This window comes from Polyodon spathula, chromosome 13, assembly GCF_017654505.1.
Source record: "Polyodon spathula isolate WHYD16114869_AA chromosome 13, ASM1765450v1, whole genome shotgun sequence".
In the NCBI taxonomy this organism is placed as follows: Eukaryota; Metazoa; Chordata; class Actinopteri; order Acipenseriformes; family Polyodontidae; genus Polyodon; species Polyodon spathula.
This window is the reverse complement of record NC_054546.1, coordinates 12,248,818-12,271,783: the sequence shown is the minus strand read 5'-3', so window position 1 is coordinate 12,271,783 and position 22,966 is coordinate 12,248,818. Positions and strand designations below refer to the sequence as shown.

General features: G+C 36.1%; 1 protein-coding gene across 1 annotated transcript in view; it reads left to right on the top strand.

Moving 5' to 3' along the window:
* LOC121325718 (poly(ADP-ribose) glycohydrolase-like) overlaps positions 1 to 22,966 on the top strand; it is a 59,105-nt gene that overhangs the window by 4,363 nt on the left and 31,776 nt on the right. Inside the window, exons 5-10 of the mRNA XM_041268609.1 lie at positions 1,206 to 1,386; positions 1,555 to 1,677; positions 1,775 to 1,858; positions 2,483 to 2,557; positions 18,145 to 18,237; positions 20,691 to 20,845. Coding sequence (XP_041124543.1) covers positions 1,206 to 1,386; positions 1,555 to 1,677; positions 1,775 to 1,858; positions 2,483 to 2,557; positions 18,145 to 18,237; positions 20,691 to 20,845 — 711 coding nt within the window. The remainder of the gene's footprint in view (positions 1 to 1,205; positions 1,387 to 1,554; positions 1,678 to 1,774; positions 1,859 to 2,482; positions 2,558 to 18,144; positions 18,238 to 20,690; positions 20,846 to 22,966) is intronic.

The window sequence follows — 22,966 nt, the reverse complement described above, 5'->3', positions numbered from 1 at the left end:
CAGAATAATTCATGTGGGAGCCTCTCCACTGTGAGGCTCTGTGGTTGCACACATTGAACAATTTTAAGTATTAGGAAAGGGCACTGGCAGATTGGCAACCACTTTTCCTCCAGCAGGGGTCTCTGTAGACCAAAGTATAGCCCACGCACAAATACAAAACAGCAAGTTAAAGGTAAACCAAGACCATGTCTTTACCTCATTAGCATGATAGCATTACCATGTCGTCCTGTTGAATGCCTTACTTGTATCAATGTTGTCACTTCATCAGAAAATTCTGATGATGAGTAGCCTATTGTCATTGCAAAAACAAACAAAAAAAAAGATATATTAATTGTTGTTTGATATCCAGCAACAAACAATTGTTCATGAGTGTGTTTTTTTAGTTGTTGGCACTGTATGATTGACAGATAAAAAGGAACTTTGCCACAGCTGTAGCCGTATTCGCCACACTGAAAGCAAAATATTGGAATCAGGAGAAGTCCTGTCCGTCACATCCTAAAGATTATGTTCAGCCGCAATGGAGACCCTTGTAAGTGGATTTTGCTTAAATCTCATATGGTACTGTATTTAACTAGTTTAATAAACAGTTTGAAACATACTAGTATTAATAGTTTTAGTAGACCACTTAGTTCATGTAGCTCTGAATAGAATCAACTGTGGCAATGTGTATCCCAGGCTATTGGGATACAGTGGTGTCACACTTAATTTAAACAGAAATGTAGAATCCTAACAGCATTGAGTTTAGCAGGTTGTATCCCTAGTGAAGTGCACATGAAAAATGTGTATTGTTTGAGGCACAGGTGGTGTGACAAAAAACCACTAGAGCCTAATGTTGCCACTTTTCTAAAAGAGACAGATGAAGTGCCGTACAAGTGCCAGGTGAGATTTACTGGGTTGTTAAAAAAAAAAAAAAAAACAGGACTGTCTGTGAAATGGCAGTCCCTTTGTATTTGATTTACAGACTCCTTTTATAGTACATGCAGCATATTGTATGTTTTACTTTCCCTAATTCTACTTTAAAACAATAGTTCACAAATGACTTATGACTTAAAAATGTTTTCTATTGGTAATTGCATTACCCCTAGCATGAGTTGCTCTAAAATTGACATATGATTCTACCTGGATATTACCATTTAAAACTAATAATGTGTCTGTTTCCACATCGATTATTTATAAAATGCTCATTTGTTATTTTGTTCTAACAGTGAGAAGGCCCATTGTGAATTTAAAGACAGAAAACATAGCAGGACACCACCTAACAGAGGGCCAACTCCTCCTGGTGCAAAATGGCTGGGGACGCCCATTGATGAACTGAGGAGGATGCCAGTGTGTGGCACTGCACTACCACACTTGAAAGCAACACCATGTCATTTAGTGATGATAAGGGTAAGATTGTAAGCATTTAAAAAAGTGGTTTACCAAAACAGTAACAAGCAAGCCAATAAACTCAGGCTTGTATGCAGAACCTTATTCAGTAAAGCCTATGAAATACAATTACAACTGTTATGGTGGTAGAGATAATGTTGTGCATGCCTAACTTTATTTATTTTACAGACTGACCTTCACCGAGAAGGAGAGGTACCTGTTCCTTATCCCACCAAGTACAAGGATGTCTGGAATGATGCCTATGTGAAGATGCCTTGTTCAGATAGGAATCTTTTCCAAGTGGAAAATGAAGTAGGCTAAGTGCAGCAATGTTTTTTTTTTTTTTTTTTTTTTTAATTGAAAAGAAGCCTTGGACAGCAGTGATCAGTGGAAATTCTTGTTTCTGCAGGAGGGAAGTGCTGTGGTGCAAAGTCGATGGGAGGTGATTCAAAACTCTCTGCAAAGCAGGTTCAACAGTTCCCTGGATGTGACGGTAAAACAGATATGAACTAGACTTGTGCTATAATTAGTAGAGCACCAAGCAGCTGGTTAGAATTGCTTTGCTGGGGGATGATTTTGCGATCAGACCATTTACTAGTGTGTGTTCTTCTAAACCATTCCTTATATTTACGCATTTTCTAAATTGGTCATTTAGTTAATACAACATATTAAAATAATACAGATCAGTTGAGATGCAACCCCCACATTGACCTGGTCCCATTCATCTGGATTGAGCCTCTGTACAAGATGCAGTTTGAAGGTCTGTCTATTAATGTTGTGCAGAGAAAAAGCCAGCTGTACTGGTGCAAATCTCAGAATGTATTGGTCTTGAATAAAAGGAGAGGGGTCCAACAAATTAAAGTATTAAGAATCAGTATACAATAGAAAAGATTTGTTTTATTGAAAGCATACTACACATTACTGTGAGAATTTACAGTAAACTCTTATCAATTTCGTTGCATGTCATCCTGCTTCCACTTTCTCTGTTTTACTTAAATATTATGCTGTAAATGATTTACATTCATACATTGTTGTGTCCTATTGAGCATGAGATGTCTACATAATAAAGAAATGCATTCTTTCATTAGACTAATAATTATTCTGTTTACTTTTTTAGGATGCAATATTGAGATACAATGTCAAATATGCAAAGAAATGGGATTTCACTGCTCTTCATTTGCTTTGCACAGAGGTAAGGCATTGAATATTTATTACTCACGAGGCAATACTTCTATGTAACAAGTGGTCACTTTTCTAGCTAAAAAAAAATCAAAACCAAAAAAAAAACCAGTTAAAGCAATGCTCAGACATAGTAAAATTAAAGAAAAAATGAAACATTTGACCATCCCCGAATTGTGATGTGTCCATTGCTAGTTGATACATTGTGAACGTTTTATTTTTTATTTGACTGTTTTATTAAACCTTCAGTGATGTACAGGGGTGGTTGTGGCTTAATTGTATTTCCTGGTGGGTTTTTTTGACCTGTAGCATTTGCAACTACGCTGATTAAAATCATATTGTATTCCCATGTAAGACGTTTGTAGAAACCTTTTGGTAGCGTTGTTTTCTTGGAATTTCTAAAAAATTCTCCTTGCAGTTATCAAAAATAATGGCTTTGCAGCACTCTGTACGATATAAAGTATAGTTTACCTGTAGCCTTGTTTTTCTCGTCTTAAGCTTTTTTTAATATAGTAGTAAACCTTTGAAATGTCAGTTGATAATGGAAGCCTTGCATGCTTAGGTCATCAAGGAATGTATTCAGATTTCTGCAGATGGCCCATTATCATTAAATAATTTTGTCAGCGCAAATTAAATACAGCGCTCTAGTCCCCTAAGGATATCTTACTGAATGTGAAGTGTTATTAGACAGGGTTCCATATCAGTCAATTATTCTTGGGTCACAGAACTATTTGTTCGCTGTACCCTTTCAGATTTAACTGCTGTAAAGAGGATAAATGGGTAAGAATTTCAAACATTGTTGTTCATTTAAAATTGACTAAACTATAGTCATTCATATATTTATGCTACAACAGGCGTGTCAAACTCCAGTCCTGGTTTTCAGTTAATTTAATTGATCTAATTATTTGTTTAATTGGACAAATTTAATATTTTTTCAAGGCCTTCCACATTTGATGATTTCAAAAATGCACTTGATTCAAGGTACACGACCTGTGAAACCATCCCTGGAGAGAAGTGTTAAAGCTGTCCAATTAGTCAAATAATTAGACCTATTAAGTAATTCAGAGCTCGGGTGGAACGAAAGCCAGAAGGTACTGCGGCTCTCCAGGAACTGAGTTTGACACCCCTGTGTACGGCTATTGCTTAATTATACTGTATTAAGTGAATAGTTTAAGCCTTTATTTTAATTATTTTTTTTAGATCATTAAATTTGATAAGCTCTTCCCACACTGACCTAATTATGTGGTTTCTATTTGTGAATCCAGTTAAACATACATCTTTTGAGAAATTAAACATATAATGCATTGAATGTAGGACACAGCTTCTTAACCATGAGCAGTTCCTGTACAGAGCTGAAGTATTTATTGTCTGTTGTGCACTCTTGCACTGCTGGAGTCAGTCTGATCCTGATCACTACGTCGTTTACCTAAGAAAGCTACAGTATAATTGTTGTATTTAATGAGTCATTGTGGTGGATTGTATTTCCAAGGCTAAGGTTATGTTTTACCATGTGAATGAGAAAAAAAGCGTGATGCACAAACAAAAAAAAAACTGCAGCCTGTACATTTTCCACGAAAAGCCCACTAAACCTTTAACCTTCTGCAATTCTTTTGTTCTAATAGATTTAATTATAGCACTGTCAGTATAATATACAGATGACCCTTATTTCTCAGTTCTGATTAAACAATGACCATTACAAAGATATGTAGGGATGTTGTGTCTTTTACGCTAATGTTAGTCCACCTCCTGCCATCCTCCTAAGAACTAATTCAGCATGTTTTATAGCTCTCCATTGTAGCGTTCCACTAAATTAATCCAGAGACATCTACCTGTAATTTATATTCTAAATGAATCGATATACTTAATGTTGTAAATTTTCACATAAAAAATGACAAATAGTCAAATGCATCACGGTTTGAAGATAATTTTGTCTAATGAATAAAATCTTCAAAAATTTACTGTTAGCGTTTCTCTGTTCTTTTTCTCGTAAAATAAATAAATAAATACATAAATAATAGTCCAGAGGATTTAATTAAAACAATGTGTGTATCATATTTTGTGGCTGTTAGAGCTGTTTTGTGAAACAGTTGGATAACAAACAGGCAGTTCTGTAATAATTTAGATGAATTTAAGGGTGCAATTTCCTGGAATGATTCATTTGTTGTGAAAACTCACTCTTTAACATTCTTGGATTTATATTCATGGGCACAGCTGACAGAATAGACACAGGAGTTCTCTGCTATTTACAAGGTAGATTCACATATTCAACTTCATTGGTATGAACATTGGCCAGAAACAAGACTGTATCTGGAACCTTTTGGAATGAACCCTATGGTTCATTTTTTCTACGGCTTTCTATTACTGTTATTTGTTAAATGTTGTAGTCTTTAGGACACGAATATATTGATACTGTATACAGACAAGTGTACTAGACTTTTGTGTAGCCTGTGATAGATGAGAAATAATAGTATATACAATGGCATTATTAATGTTTTCTTGCTATTCCCAATTTTTTTGCCACTATTCAGTATATTTACAATATATAATACTGAAAGGTTATTTAGAGCGACGTACCTGTGACTAATGCAGTATAATGTTAACTAGTGCCATTAAACTCTCTCTTCTGCCTGCATGGGAATGAATTAACGTACTTTACTGTCATTTGGATGAAAGTGTGCTGTTTTTGCCAACTTGCACCTGCTCTACTTCTTTCTCTGAAGCTCCCAATGTAGACGTTTGACTAATTAAGAAAAAGACAGGCACAAAGCATGGAATCAACAGCTGTCTCTGATGGGCCATGTCAGGAGATGGGATCAATTTGCCTTTACTAAAGATATGCATATATAGCATTTGAAAGGCAGTTATACTTGATTTTAAGTGACAGGCTATTTCCTTGCAAGCTCTGTTGCTTCCCTTAGGAGCAGGTCTTGAAAATCTTTATTTGAAGTAATTGTATCTGAGCCTTCTAGACTAAAACAGGGACCTCCTGAAATAAGTAAATTTGTTCTAGAAGCATTTTACTATATAATGAAGTATATCCAGCTAGAGTAATAATAAGATTCAGATGAGCAGTGTAGGATTTGCTTTTAACTGATAAAAAATGCTACACTTCCAGTGTCTAAAAGCAGAAATGAACTGGTTACCAAAGGGTCATGTACAAGGCTTGTGCAAATATCTAGAAACCAGGAATTAAGTGGTTTCGGCTCTTCAGAATGGACCATCACAAATTATATCTTTGTGAAATCAGTAAAACCTCACATAATTAAAGCATGTAAAACACAGTGAAATGTTTCTCTGTATAAACTACAGATAATCTCATGTGTTTCCATTATATTCTATTCAGTTTCCATTATATTCTATACAGTAGTATATTTATTGGTGTGTCTTAAATCCTTACTGTTTGGTTTTCATACCCAAATTCTGGTAGCTGTGTGGGGCCCACCATGTTTTAGCCCCATTTAGCATGGCCATACACAGTGTGGGAGGGGAGCCATGGTTAGCAGTGCCTGAATTATAATGCTTGGAATTTTTATCGCTCCTGGTTTATGGGCCCAAAACAACCCTAAATGAAAACAAAGTTTGACTGCTGGGGAGATGCAACATGAATTGTTTGTTAAAAGACTCAAGTTGTTTACTGATCTTAAGTTACCAGGAAATGCATGAGGATTCCAGCTCAGTCTGGTGTTTACTGATCTTAAGTTACCAGAAAATGCATGAGGATTCCAACTCAGTCTGGTGTTGTAGCTATATATTTGCAATGAAAACTAAATAAAATACCTATATGCCTTCTGATAAAATGTGTCATGTTTTACTTCTTCCGGTTAAGAATTTAAAAGGTTTCATTTCACTTTAGCAGCAGGGTTCTATTGCTCTCCTTGCCATCACTATAAATCATCATTTAGTTAATGCAGAAACTTGCTCTGACTCTGTGTCCTTTATTTAAAATAATTAGATTGGGTGAGTCGTTTTTTTTGTTTTTTTTCGATTGATAACTCTGTGTCATTTTAAAACTCAATCTAATTTAATCAAAAAGAACCATTAAATCTATAAGGAAAGCTAATCAAACCCATTAATAAAGAGTAGCTTGTTCTAATGAAGGATGCACTGCTGCTGGGTGCTGTTCTTGAAGCACTTGGGCAATGTTGTTTTTTTTTTTTTTTTTTTTTTTTTTTTGTTCTCTAAATCTTAGGCAATAAGTCACTGGAGAGCCATGAATGGTCAAGATCAGGTCCAGTGCAATACTCACCATTCATCAAATCACGAGTGATGTTCATTGGGTCTCCTCGGTACAGTGCTGGCTTTTAGGATGTGTTTGTTTTGTTAAGCATCCCAGTAGTTGTAATTCCACCTCCTGCCCTGATGATGTATTTAAATCTGATCTGTGACACAAGATGGCCAAGTATTATGGTCATGTGACTTTTTGGTTTAACTAACATATTACAAAATTGGGTTAATACTTAATATAAACTTGTATTCTATGATTCTCTGTCATGTTTTACTTGTAAATTTATTGGCGACCATAACCTCTTACCTAAGATGGCTATAGTTCTAGGGTACTGTAACATAAAACATAACTGTTAATAGTTGGTACAGCTGCATTCTATGAGTCTCAATTAAGTAACATTGCCAATGTTGTTACATTATCTCTGCCACATTGTTTAAACGAATGACCATATCAATGATCTCTGTCTTTTTCAACTACCCATTTGACTTCATTTTTTTCATCAGAGATGCCATTCGCCTAACATTATCCCCCTGAGATGTTTTTGTTCACAAAAAATACATTCCTAGTTGATTTAGTGATGGAATCGTACTGGAGTCTCAATAAGACCTGCTTTAGAACTGCTTGACTTGGAATGGACATTTAATACAACAGGTTATTCAACAACCATGTACTGTGATTGCACATTGTGGCAGGCATTAACAGAATATTGACACTCAATTTACTGAACAATATAGAAGGCAGAGGCTATCTCATGAGTTACATTGCAGTAACTTGGTTATTTGTTGCCCCTGGTGCCCATAATTCTTTTTTTTTAGTTTTTTTTTTTTTATAAATTTTATTATGATTTTTTTATTTATTTTTCTCATTTTCTCCCCAATTTGGAAAGCCCAATTATTTTATTTCAGCCTGGCTCACCGTTGCCACCCCTGCACTAACTCGGGAGAGACGAAAACAGACATGCGTCTCCCGAAATATGTGCCGTCAGCCGCCCACCGCTTTTCTCTCTGCTGGCATGCTATGCATCCACCTCAGCGCTACGGAGTCGGAGGCCCGCAGGCGGCCGGCCAGTCTACAGGGGTCGCTGGTGTGCTTTGAGCCGAGGATACCCTGGCCAACCTAAGCCCTCCCCACCCAGGCAGCGCTCTGCCAATTGTGCGCCGCCCCCTGGGAACCAGTCCATGGTCAGCAGTGAAATAGCCTATACTCGAACCGCCAACCTCCAGGCTGTAGGGCACATCCTGCAGTCAGGGATGCACCGCTTGGTGCCCACAATTCTTGACACTTTCTGTGATATCCAGGTTTATTGAAGCTTGTTCTTTTAAAACCTTTAAAGATGTCTATGTAGGTGTCCAGTAGGGGGCACTGTTAGCTAGCTGCAGTTCTGTTCAGGCTTGCTTTACATCTGTCATTCACCAAAGGGAATGACTATTCCATTTTTAATAATGTAAAAGCTTTTTGAGGTCAGACATGATCCAATGTGCAAAGCCATTCAGGATAGTTCTGATGAGCCTCAGGACCTTTAAATGTAATTAATGGCAGTTTACTGCAATTCTTTTGAGGTTTATTTTTTAATCTTGGCGTTACAAGCCAGGTTTACCTTTTTTTTCATTCTACTTCTAATTTGGCTCGGTGTCCATTTGTTTTTCATTTGAATAGAACTAGATATTTAACATTTACTGAATGTCCAAAATCAAAATTGAACCTAATGCTACTGTGAGTATTATTTGAGCCAACAAAAACCATCAATCAGTCTTAACAAGTAACCTGTAAGGTCTGTGTGATTTTCTTAGGTAGGCTATTTTGTTTTTCTCTGTTAAAAAAACCCAGCCGTGACACAGAGATAAAAAAATAAGGTTCAGTAGTAACATAAGGACTGTAATCAACAGTGCTTATAGTCAGTGTTTACTTATTCAGGACAGGGAAAGTAATCAATCATTTTAAAATTTTACTGAAAACTCTAAACATCACAAACCTAATTCTCGTTGTAAGATTTTTTGTCCCCTTGAACTTTTTGCAATTTAATGCAAGCAGGTCTTTGACCTTGTGATGGTATGTGAGTGATACGTTAGAGCATATTGTACCTGACCTGATTCAGGACTCCCAGATTAGATAATAAAATCAATTGGAACTAATAGTTTTAAAAGCTGCTGTGTCGATTCAAATGAAATGATGACTATCTAAAGAGCATATATATATATATATATATATATATATATATATATATATATATATATATATATATATATATATATATATATATATATATATATATATATATATTTTAAAATTTCGATTTTCATGGTAATTAGTCTCAAGTGTATTGCAAGCACACTACTGCTTTTAATTAAATCCATTCCTACTAGTTACCAGATCTCCATCCATGCTGCTCTTAATGCACCGGCCACAGCTCCATGGCTTGGCAACCTGTTCCATACACCCACCACTCTCTGTGTTAAGTAGGGCCCCTGAATCGGTCTTCACTCAACCTCTGTTCTCTATTCCTCTCTGTAATACATTTAAAATAGTGACTAGGTTTAACTGATCCATTTTAAGTTGACTTGATGCATGTTAGCTGTATGTAGAATTAGGGAAAGCAAGATCTGTGAAATAAACCTACAATTGGTCCACCACTTTGTGTATTCATTTTTAACTTGATGGGCAAGACAACTTTTGGTAGAGGCCTGATAATTGGAATTCCGTGGTAGCTTCTGTATCCAAGACCTTTCTGAATTATTTTATGAGTAATAGTCGAATGTGTGGACTCTGTAGGCGGTGTTGTAGAACTGACTTCTACTGCACATTTACACCCTACTTCACTCTTGAACGATAACTCTTCTGTCTGTCATCATGTATTGTGCATCCCTCCAGAACAATTTAAACATCTTGCATATTTGTTTAGGTTCTGTTGAATCTGTGCCATCCTGGCTGCTCAAGACAAACTTACACCCAATCAACAGTGTTATTGCGGGGGGTGCTAATACTTTGTATCTGGTCTTATTTCTTTTGTACAGATTTCTTAGTGATTTGGCCAGGTGTCTACTGTGATAATGAACTACAGTACAAAAGTCTGCATTTCAATAATCTTAGGTTATTTTCTAAATCTTAAATTGTACCCAATGTGAGTATTATTTGAGTCAACAAACTTTTAAAGTCCTATGTGATTTGTTTACTAGTAATTATTTTTCTATTAAACAAACCTGCTTAGCCAGTAATTAAAATGCATATAAGGTTCAGGATTTACTTTTTTTTACTTCTCCAGTACAGGAAAATGAACTTGGTCATGTCCTTTTACTTGAACATATATATATATATATAATATATATTATTATATATATATATATATATATATATATTTTTACTATATATTTTTTTTTTTTTTTTTTTTTTTATTTTACTGAAAAACTGTAACATTCTAAAAAACAAATTCTTCTTTCACAAGACAAACCTACTGACAATGTTATTGCCGGGATTCTAATTATGTGTGGAACCTCCTTATATGTAAGATGTAATGAAGCCCATTTACAACTTCTCTAGATTAAATACTATAAAAAAAAGCGTGTGTATTTTCTTCTGCATCTCCCCAACACAACTCGTTCTGAGTTAAAGTACTTATTCTGTTGAAAATATAATACTGGAGGCCTACCAACCAAACCAATGCAGTACAAAATAAGTGGAAGCCTACTTATTTTAAAGGACAGTCCTTTCAGCTGTGTAGTTTTGATGTTGTATTATTTTTTGTATTCCCTGAAAAACGGACAAGGGTTGGAACGGGCCAAAATGAAATAATCAGATATGCATCACACGTGTTTAACCATCAGTGAAGTCAAAATTTTATAGGGTCGGACATGTGAGTGCTGACTGTAATTATGTAAATGTTCACTAAGGGTTGGTGATAAACGGCAGCATAAGGTATCAGAAAAATTCTACTACATAAAAAAAAAAAAAAAACTAGTAGCAGATTAAGAGTTTTGGGTAGTAAAATGCTACCAAATATATGCTAACTTTGAGCCTTGCTAAAGATTTTGGCACTGGCTCCTTTTTGTTATGTTTGTCATTGAATTTACAGTGGTATTAGCAATGTAATTGTTGAATCTGGGATTTATAGCAGAGGAATATTGTATTCACTCTTCACAACTTAGTGTTCTACCCTAAAGCGGCAAAGAAATAGAACTGTATTAAATAATGCCAGCCACTTGCAATAAAGTCTTCGGACTTAATTAAAATTTCAAAACATCTCGGAAAAGCTACAATAATTGTCAAGAGGTGAAAAGCCTCGTAGACCGTATAGTACTTTGATTGGCAGATGAAGTGTAATGGCTACAAAAAAAAGAAATACGAATTAGCCCTTGTCTTGTAAACTGTCTTCCTCGTTTTCCTCGTTGTCAGCCTGTAGTTTTTGATAAATGTCAAAAACGCTCTCCCATTACCATAATACAGTGCTGTGATTTCAATAAAAATAAAAAAAAATCACAGATGCGTGTTCCATCCCTCGTGTGTTGTGGTTCTTTTTTTTTTTTTTTCAGTGTATGTTTTATTGCTCTCTTGCCCAGCTTTTAATCAGGAAGAGGCCTAGTAATTGAAGATGGGGTTGACAGCTGAGGACATTTCCAATCACGCTAACAGAGTGGATTTAGTTGTGGAGAGGGCAACATTTTTTACCCCTCCATCCTCCAATACCACCAACTGTGAGGCAGTTAAGAAAACACCTTAAATTCTGAATATATGGGAAGTATCCCATTGGAAAGACAAATTAATATATGCGAAAGGAAAACAAATTCTCCACTGTTACACCCTGCCAAATTAAATTTAAACCCAAGTTTGAAGAGCTACTTTATTACTTTTTGGAATGCCCTTCATCACTGTCATAAGAACATAAGAAAGGTTGCAAACGAGAGGAGGCCATTCGGCCCACCTTGCTCGTTTCGTTGTTAGTAGCTTATTGATCCCAGAATCTCATCAAGCAGCTTCTTGAACTATCCCAGGGTATCAGCCTCAACAACATTACTGGGGAGTTGGTTCCAGATTCCCACGATTCTCTGTGTAAAAAAGTGCCTCCTATTTTCTATTCTGAATGCCCCTTTATCTAATCTCCACTTGTGACCCCTTGTCCTTGTTTCTTTTTTCAGTTTGAAAAAGTCCCTTGGGTCGACATTGTCAATACCTTTTAGAATTTTGAATGCTTGAATCAGATTGCAGCATAGTCTTCTTTGTTCAAGACTGAATAGATTCAGTTATTTTAGCCTATCTGCATATGACATGCCTTTTAAACCAAGAATAATTCTGGTCGCTCGTCTTTGCACACCTTCTAGAGCAGCAATATCGTTTTTGTAGCGAGGTGACTAAAACTGAACACGGTATTCTAGATGAGGTCTTCCTAATGCATTGTAAAGTTTTAACATTACTTCCCTTGATTTAAATTCAACACTTTTCATTATATATCCAAGCATCTTGTTGGCCTTTTTATAGCTTCCCCACATTGTCATGTTGAAGACATTTCTGAGTCAACATAAACTCCTAGGTCTTTTTCATAGATTGATTCCTTCTTCAATTTCAGTGTCTCTCATATAGTATTTATAATGCACATTTTCCCTAATTCATGTGCATGCATTTCCTTGAATCCCTACTGTGTTCAGTTTGAGAATTAATCTTTTATGCGGGACTTTGTCAAAAGATTTCTGGAAATCTAAATAAACCATGTCAAGCAGGTTAGTTAGACACGATCTCCCTTTCCCAAAACCATGCTGACTGTTTACCAGGATACTGTTACCATATAGGTAGTTTTTCATTTTGGATCTTTCCATAGGTTTACATAGAATAGAAGTCAGGCTTATTGGTCTGTAATTAGTTGTGTTTCCCTTTTTGTGGATTGGTATTACGTTTGCAATTCTCCAGTCTGTCGGCACAACCCCTATCTCAAAAGCATGATCTTGGTTAGCGGTTAGTAAATAACTTCTTTCATTTCTTTGAGTTCTATTGGGAGGATCTCATCTGACCCGGGGGATTTCTTTATTTTAAGAGCTTCTAGTCATTTTAACACTTCTGCCTCTATTATGCGAAAGTTATTTAAAACTGGATAAGAACAGGTCGACATGTGGGGCATGTTGTCCGTATCCTCCTTTGTAAAAATATTTGAAAAGTAATCACTTCATGTATTTGCTATTTTTTCTCTTCTGCTGTGGTTTTGCCATTCTCTTAGACATTTAACCTCCTCTTTGAATGTTCTCTTGCCTTTATAATATTTGAAAAGCTTTTTGGAATTGATTTTAGCCCCCTTAGCAATGCTCATTTCTATCTCTCACTTGCCTTTCTAACTTGATTTTTGACTTGCGTTTGCAGTTCCAAGTACTCTTTCTGTGTACTTTGTTTTTGGTCCCTTTTAAACTCTCTGTGAGTGCTTTTTTTAATTTGATCTATTAAACCGTTTTGGCAATTTTGTTTTAGATTTAGATTTGTCTACTTTTGGGATGTGATTGTTTTGCACCTCTAGTACTACATTTTTGTGGATGTTTACCCAATTTTACTCCAATCTACTTCTGTTAGTCTCTATTTCATACCTTCATAGTTTGCCATACTAAAATTGTAAACCTTAGCTTTAGTCATTACTTTGGGGGTTTTAAAAAACACTTCAAATGAGACCTTGTTGTGGTCTCAGTTTGCCAATGGTTCTCTGACCTCTGTTTTAGTTATTCTGTCTAACTTGTTTGAAAAGACTAAATCAAGGCATGCCTCCCCTCTAGTCGGTGCCTTGACAAATAGCGTTAGGAAGCAGTCATTTTTCATTTCCTCCATTTCAGTTTCGTCCGTCGTGCTCCCCACTGGGTTTTCCCATTTTATATGGGGGAAGTTGAAATCTCCCATTGGAATGGCTTCTCCTTTGCTACACACATTTTTCAAATCTCATTGTACTGCAGATTATTTTGCTTGGCATCTGAATTTGGTGGTCTATAGCATGCACCTATTATGCCCTTTGATTTTTGTCCATTATTCTGACCCATATTCTTTAGTACATGGGACGCTGTGGTGTGGGAGTCTGCATGTCAACTTGGTTCTGGTTTTGCCAGGAGAACATCCTAAAATGTATCCTGATAGCCAGGATGTCAAGACATTCTACACATGCTCTTGTCTATATGGTTAATGTTAGCCCTTTTTGGGCTTCCTTGGAAGTTTTGATAAATCATTAGTTTTAATCTAGGAAACTGGGTTGTGGGTGGATGTTCCAACAGAGGCAAAGAAAGTTGAGATAAATATAGGTTAGGCTAGTATTGCAGTAGTTTTTATACAATGTACTGAATACCTAGTCTACAAGACAGTGTAAGAGAAGTGCTATTGTAGAATATGTTTGAAACATACAAAATGTACGCTAACACTAATAATTAATTTTGAAAATTGAGCACCATCTGCACCTCCCCCCAACAAACCTTTAATTTCTTCATGTGACAGCAAAACTTTGTATAGCGTAAGCTGTATTAAAAGAAATGTCTCAAAGCTCCTCTGCTTTTTGGGGTTTTTGTTAATGCCCAGACGACCAAAAAACAAAAGTTGAATGCAAACTGTGCAAGCGACTGTTGATGTATCATGGAGGCACAACCAATCTCCAAGGTCACTCGACAAGCTTCAGTTCATATTATTATTATTAGTAGTATTATTATTAATGTTTTTAGTAGTAGTAAAATGTGACTGATAACCTTCTTGAAATGGTGACTGTTAAATAAAGCTTTATTTTGCCTAAGTCTGCTGCAGTTGGTGCTGCTGCAATGCAAGCTTACTGTATATATCTCAAGCAGCATCAATTACATGGAAATAAACATGGATTTTTATTTACATTATGAAAACATGGTTACTGTTCATATCCTGTGAGGAGTAAATTACAAAAAAAAAAAAAAAAAAACTTTTTTTCATTGACATTTTTGAATTCTGACATCACTCACTTCTTCACTCTGATTGGTTGAGATTCATTCAACTTGCTGAAAGACTAGAGCATGTTCAAGTCTTACAACGAGCATTCAACATGCTGTATACAACAAGAGGGTTTACACAACGCAACATTGTTGAATTCTACATATGAACCTGCCATTACTAGCCTGCCTGTAGACTAAAGCAAGATAGTTATACAGGTATGACCACTCTGAGCAGGGATAATGTGAATACAGTATCCATGGAAGGTTACATTACATAACCACTTCAAGATTTTAAATAATAAAGACAAACATAGTTTATGTATGCGCCACACAAATGCTTTTGAGTTTTAAGATTTAGAGCCAACATGTTATTTTAAACTGGCAAAGCTGATAGAGGGTTATTGAATCGAGGTTTTAGAAAAGAGCATTAAACAGAAAATGTAGAAGCTGTGGATCAGGTTGAAAAGTGTATAAAAGATGAAAAGTGCAGCAATCCATGGCAATCTTGAACAGGTAGTTGCGTTCAGATTTATGGTATAGAACCTCTCAAACATAGCCAGAGACCAGAGTCAGTCAACTTTGTCTGGTTTATTGAGAAATAAAAATCAGAAAAGCTGTTGTAAATCTAAACTTTGCTGAGATGCTGGCTGCATCTTTAGCTTGATTACTTTGTCAGTTTGATGTGATGTATAGACATGTTCCAAGTCATGCACTGAGTGTTGGTTTAGTTTATTTGATGCACTGTTGAGGTTTGATTTAAAAACATCAGGGTTTGCTACCTCAGCTATATCCCATCCTGGCTGTCAGTTGCTCTCATTCATTATGTCCAACAGAACAGTTTATGATGTCAAGCAGGTCATTACTTATGACAGCGTTTAGTCAAGCCTCCTTTGCAGCAGTATAAATGTTCTTTGCTAAATTGCCAGCCAAGGCTTTTTGCCCTGGAACACTGTGTCCTGTAGCTCACTCTTGGCCATTTGCATCTGTTCCAGGAATCCATTTAATCAGCCAACATGCCCGACAACCTTGATGAAATTGCTCAGTGATTGATCATCTTGATGTTTTGCAGTCAATATTAAGAAGAACATAAGAAATTCTAGAACGAGAAAAGGCCATTCGGCCCACCTCTGGTCACTTCCTTAATGCAAGTGGAAAAACTAAAAAACCTTAACCATTTAGTTAGTAGTGGAAATGAAACCTCTGGGAATCTGTGGCTAAACGGACCGTTCTTCCTCCAGGCAGCTAGCTAAAGGTCTTATTATAGTCACAGAGAGGGTTATACAGTATTGTTCATGATAGCATCCAGTCTATTCTTGAAGGATCTGATAGTCTCTGCTTCATCACTCTGTCTGGCAGCCTGTTGCAATGGTTCACCACTCTTTCCATGAAAAAGCTCCTTTTCCCCTTGCTTCTGAATATGCCCTTCTTCATGCTTCCACCTGTGATCCCTGGTTCTGTTTCCTGTGACCAGTAAAAAATAATTCTCAGCAGTTACTTTAAACCCCTTGACAAGTACCTCCTATTAAGTTGCCTCTGGTTCTCCTCCTTTCTAGACTATACAGATTCAGCTCTTTCACTCTATCTTCATATGGCATACCCTTCAATCCTGAAATTAATCGTGTTGCTCTCCTCTGTACTCTCTCCAATGCCTCAATGTCTTTTTTATGACCAGCACTTGACATAATATTCTAGATGTGGTCATATCAATGAATTGTTTAATTTTAATATAACTTCTCTTGATTTGAATTCAGTTGTCTTGGCTATATAACCTAACCTTCTATTTGCCTTTTTTATAGCTTCTTTGCGTCTTCTTACTGGCTTAAGAGATCCATCCACTACTACCCCCAAGTCATTTTCATACATAGCCTATTTTGTTTTTGCTGTCAAATACGTGGTAAATCTCAATTACTGTATAATAAAATAAGTGTGCATGTTTATTTTAAATAATTTGTGGTTGCTTAGGAAGAGAGTAGTGCATGCTCTTGAGCATCTTTGACATTTTCATAACTATAGCCATTCTTTTAACAAGTCCTATAAATCTATTTTACTTGTGTGGCATTTTTGTAAAATATTTTTTACCCTACAGAAGAATTCCATATTAAGATACCATACCATACCAATTTAATTTAAACAGCATCCTTCATGTGCAACCATCCCAGAGTGCTTTATAATCATAAACAGCAAGTTAAAAGAGCTCCACACTGCTCGCTAGTGAAAAGCCAAATCAAAGAAATATGTTTGTACACTTTAAAAATATTGACAGACACACCATTCCGGATTCAATTTGTTCCAAAGTGAGGGAGCTCGATAACTATAAGCCCTTGCTCCATAGGTTTTTAATTGAGTTCTTAGAGTCATTTGCAGATATTAAAGTACAAACTGGTTTATGGGGAATAAGTAAATAGGCAGGGCCGGTACCTTAAGTGATGCACAGCATTTTGAAAAACAGAAAAACTCCAAATTAAGATGAGTGACCAACCAAAGTGGGTCCTAAGAGCTGTTTTGCACTGGCACCCAATATGGAAATACCAATACATGATATGCTGAATCCCTAACTACAAGGGTGAGATGCTCAATGTCAATATTAATAGCAATAAACAAAAATAGTTATGAATTATTGAATGAAATTACGAAGAAAAGATTATTGGTTTGCTTCTGTCATTGATGAAGGAAAAAACACATTTCTAGAGAGTTGTTTATAAAATGGCAACCTATAGATGTCTTAACAAAACCAAGAACCACCCACTGTGTCAACCAGTAAAGCCATATTGTACACCTTCTGTCACACTCCTAGACAGGGTGGCATCAGTCATTGCTAGAGATGATGGCATAGGAAAATAATACAGGCTGACAAGTAGACAGTTAGGTTCAAACCTCTCATTTAATAAGATACCCTGCTTGTGTTTTTAGCCTTTAAAAATGTATACTATGCTGTTACTTATCCTCTCCTTTTGTTTGCACACAAGTCAGCTTAAGTTGTTAACTTTAATTGCTGCTAATTGCACAGTACTGTATATTACACTTCACTGATAGAATAAGGCAACTTCAGAATTCTCCAAAATAAGAAAGATCATTAGCCAGATTCATGTACTGATAAATAACTTGTATTGCAAAACTGTTTATTTTGTTGGCTCATATACACCTGCCCTCACTTTACCACAGTTATACTGTTTGTTGTTGGTATCTAATTTTGAGTACGAATTTTTTAAGGAGATTCTGATTGGGTAGTATGAACATACTTCCGTGGGATAAAACAATCATCACACACACTATATTTTCATTAATTGGTGCTGCGAATAAATGTTTTATTCAACAAAAGAAAGTTTATTTTAATTTACAATTGTTTTAAGGTGTTTTAAATGTTATAGTAATGTTAAGGATTTTTGTGTTAAGGATTTATATAAAAAATAATAATTTAATAATAAAAAAAGAAAATTACTTTTAATGTTTTTTTTTTTTTTTTAAATCTGCTTTTAGGTTCTTGATTATGATGAAGTTGAACATCTGCTTGGATCTGTTTTGCCTAAAATGGTGAACTTAGCTCTCAGACTGCCAACACTGTGCACCCAGGTAAGTCCAAGAGATATGTTGCCATATCTGAAGCACAGCCTCATTCAGTAAAGGCTGATTCATTTAATGGAGAATTGACCGGATGGGTCAAGATACCAGGGCTGGGTTATGTATCCTGTTAAAGGTTGTGGCCACTGTCATTTTGAAGCGGATGATGATGGACAGTGCACATCCCTAATCGGAAAAGACACATTAGGAAAAATGGAAACACATCCACGGGTGATGGAAGGTCTACAGCGAGAAATCTGACCGTGTTTTTTCTACCTCTGAATTTTTAACGTTTTCATTCTGTAACGAGGGATTTTGTTTGTAAGTTATTTTTTAGTTTTAATCAATTCATTTCTTATAGAGTACCAGGTATGGGGGTACATTTGACAGGATATGGCGGGGCGGGGCGGGGCGGGGCGGGACACAGGAACATCCTACAAAGGAAATGACGATGTTCCCTTAGAGATCTCTTCAATAAAGTGTCAACGTGAATCATTAGAATTACTTTTCAAAACAAAAACTTTTTGAGGCTTGTGCCCCCCCCCCCCCCCCCCCCCCCCCCCCCCCCCCCCCCCCCCCCCCCCCCCCCCCCCCCCCCCCACCCCCCCCCCCGCCCCCCACCCCCCCCCCCCCCCCCCCCCCCCCCCCCCTCAATATTAGTTTTGTTCCATTACCAATCAGTACAAAAATGCTATACTAATAATGTTTTTTAAAGATTGTTTGTTTGATCTGCTGTTAGGTTCTTGATTATGCTGAATTTGAACTTTTCTTTGGATGTATTGATTATGTATAGATTGGATTGAATGGAATTACTTGGTATTAACGTATATTGTAGTCTGGGTTAAAAGCACAAAGTTAGGGTATTTTGATAGAATACTTGTAGCTACATTCTATGATTTTGAACTGTTTCACTGCCACATTTCAAGTTTCAGTGATACATATAGAAGTTGTGTAGGTGCCTTCATAAAGGTCCTTCAGTGTTGTGCAAGTACAATTTACTGTCCTCTCCTAACCGTGAATCCACCAAATAAAATAATTTTTCAGGGTGAATTGTTCAATTTTCTATCTACTGTAGAATTATGAGCCAGGATTTGACATATAATCCATGTGAGGGGATGATGAAGTAACATCAAAAGAGATGTGCTCTAAATCTATCTCGCTATGTGCTATATTCCATGCCAAAGGCCAGGGGCTTGTATGGGTCGGAAGGATCTGCAGGACAATGGATATTAACTAAAAATCATTATAGAAATTGATGTCGTCTCGGGAGTACAGTATAAGAGTTTTCTGTTAGCAGCAGCTCTTACATGCATTATATTGTATTGCTAATGCAGCTGAGAATGTTTGGAGGTTGTTAACAATAAGGACATATTGGCTCATGAGACGAACCAATGTTGGTTCAATAAGACAGAAAATTGAGCAGCGACAATGAGATCAATAGAAATGCCACCTCTCTTCCTCAAGGCTTATTGAAATCTATTGCCTGTTGCTGAGGAGCTGATGTGGAGATTAATGATGTACTGATATTGGAGCTGGATTCCACTTTCGTTCCCCTACTTCGTTTGATTGGGAAGTTAACTGAGTGATTTGTGTATTGCTGCAGTCAGTGCTCCGCCTGTTCTTGTCTGGCGGATTCATTTTTATTGAGAAAAATGACCATTCAGAATATATTTGGGAAAAGCTCTTTCCTCATTAATATTTGGCGGAGTTACTTATCTATGTTATTTGGAAAGTTTTAAGTAAGGTTGTGATTTATTGATTACAGACCTTTTAGCATTGTATCCTGCACTAGCAGTGTTTCTTCCACTCATGTTGCATTTGCATCCAGACTAATAGTAAACAGTCATATTGTAAATTAAATAGCCTTTTTTTTTGTTTGTTTTTATTAGGAATCCCTATGATTTGTATCTTTATATGAATTGGCAAATTCTGGAGCTGGTATATTAGCCTTACAGTAGATATTTATTAAAGTTAAATGAATGTTGTGCTCTTGTTAGATACTGAACTGGTATGTGCACCCAGGGTATAAAGCACACCCTGTGTATAACACACATGAATGAGCAGTCTTGGGTTAAATCTCTTTTAAAATATGTCTAGCTAGTATAAAAACACCTGTACCACATTTTTCAAAATACAAAACAGAATACCATAGTGTCCTACTTAAAATTCGTAATAGTGATGTAATGTAAATGAAAGAGCAGCATAACGAACACACATGTGTTTACTGCTGCAGCTGTATACCGCCTACTTTTTTTTTCTTCTTTTGTATTGATTAGTAATCTTCAGTCCCTTAAACAAGGCCCTCAGCAGAGATAAACACATCTGTGTTTAATGGTGCTGGCTGATTTAAGAATCCAGTAGTGGACCTAAATTACTCCCTGTAATTTGCTAAATATAATTTTGGTTCCTTGTTTGGTAAATTGCTAAACTAATTATCTCTGCGTTTTCTTTTTTTGCCCTTGCAGGCGATACCGCTGCTTAAGATGAAGATGAATCGCTCCATCACATTGTCACAAGAACAAATAGCCTCCCTCCTGGCTAATGCCTTCTTCTGCACGTTCCCACGCCGCAACGCCAGAAAACCTGAGTATTCAAATTATCCAGACATCAATTTCCACAGGTACAGTATGTTTTTCTACAAGCATAAAAAGTTATAAAATACATAAACATTTTTAGAATTGAATGTTTATTGGGGAAGAGCACCATTATCAGTTATAGTACTGGTTTTATAAATCGTATTACTGGTAATCCATCTTAATCCATTCTGTTGTTAAAGCATTTTCTCCTAGATTTTTTTTTTTTATTTGATTCTGTACGTTGTGTTTGACCATTTAGTTCGGTTGATACAATCTTAAGAAATAACAAAATATACAATATGTTGTTTTTATGTTTTATATGATTATGTTATATTGCGAGTAAATCATTTTTGTTTGCAAATTAAATGTTTCCTAAAACACAGAAGCAGAAACAATGTAGTTAATGTTGGTTTAGTTTTGGTAAGCAACACCAATTAAGGACCTAATAAGTAGCCTCTGGATTGAATTACTACCCATCTTAATTGAGATTAACCTGATTAAAAGCTGAGGAAATGCAGGCCATTGTAGGTCATTGGTGTGCTGCAGTTTGAATACCTGCAGTACATGTATACAGTAGGTGTTTCATTTGTATAAACTTGTTAGTACAACTCCATTGTTCAGTTCAGAGTGAACACTTTTTCCAAATCATGTCCATTATCTTGCCCACTAATTGACTGAGTGAATTTTCAAATTTCAGATGGTTTATGTTAGCGCAACATACTTTGACAAACCAGGATTTGTTAATCTGGCCAAATGACATAGTGCAGCTTTCTGCAAACTAGTCAGCATGCACAGGTGCTGGTCTGCTGTGTGATAAAATATCATTTTGTTTCTTTTTTTTTTTCATATTCTTTCTTATGTTGGTTAAAGTGCAGTTTTGTGCCTTTCTCATGTCTGTGATGGCCACAACGAAATCAAATCCAGTCAGCCACATCTCAGGCTGTTTATCTCTACACTGTGTGTTTTGCCAACAGAAATTTGATCCAAATTTATTTTAATGTAGTGACTAGAGGTCGGCACAGGTAGAAAATCCGGCAGCTGGTACCGGTGGTGAGAAATACCTGGGTATCTGGATCTTTTTAGGTTAATGATTTAAAAATAAATAAATAAATAAATTTATTAATGTGCATAATACATATTTAAATGCTATATAGTACACCTACATTTAGTCCCTTAAGATCTGTAGACGTAACCTTTTTCAGTAGTGGAAACATCCTAATAATAATAATAATAAATAATAAATGTTCATCTCGGTTTACTTTTTAAATTTCTCTGATCACACTAGAAACGAGTAGTTGATAAATCAGTGAAATTGGCTGGATATGGGATTTGTAGTTTTTAATGTGTGATTAACAGTGGGCAGTGGACACCAATAAACTACATTCCCAGAGTACGTTACGATTGAGCTATGTGAGTTTAGATCTGTGTGTGTGTGTCTTTTTTTTAATGCTTTATACTTTCAGCTTAAATTCACGTTTTATTTTTTGTAGTCAGCCTTTAGGAATTTGTAGTGGCACACGTGGGCCTAAATTAAAATGTACGTTTGCACAAGTTTTTGTTGCATATGCGACCAAATGAGTCTCACTGCCCTGTATTGTGTTGTTTTTGTTTCCTATTTAATTCCTGAGAATAGTCGCTGCAGTTCTTATTGTTGAGGTGTACGTGACGCTCGCTGTGTGTTTATTGTTTTCTGTAAAACATTGCTATCCTGTCAGTTAAGCAAAGGCTTAGCAAAGATTGTTTTAACGTTGTTTTTATTACGTCGGCCAGAAACCCGCGCTTGCAACTGTATTTTCATTTTCTACATTTTCTTTAAATTCTCAAATTAGTATAAAGAGACCGGGGTAGCGTCAGGTAATTTAAAACCCGAGTATTAGGTATGGCTGTGCTGAAGCAGGAGAGGGGGAGCGTAAACTCGGAATAATAAGTGCAAGTTAGTTCTGTTCAGCTATCTAATGTTTTGTTCTGTACACATTATTTTTACTCATAAATTTCTGTTATGAAGGTCTGTGTAATACACTTTTATATGCTGTATTTACTACAGTTTGAGACAATTTTTAAATGTATAGCTCATGTATTACCAAACGTTTTTTCAGTTTAAATGTTGGTTTTGTTGCATGTTGAATATTATAAAGGGGTTTGGCTAAATGAGACGTTTTTCAATG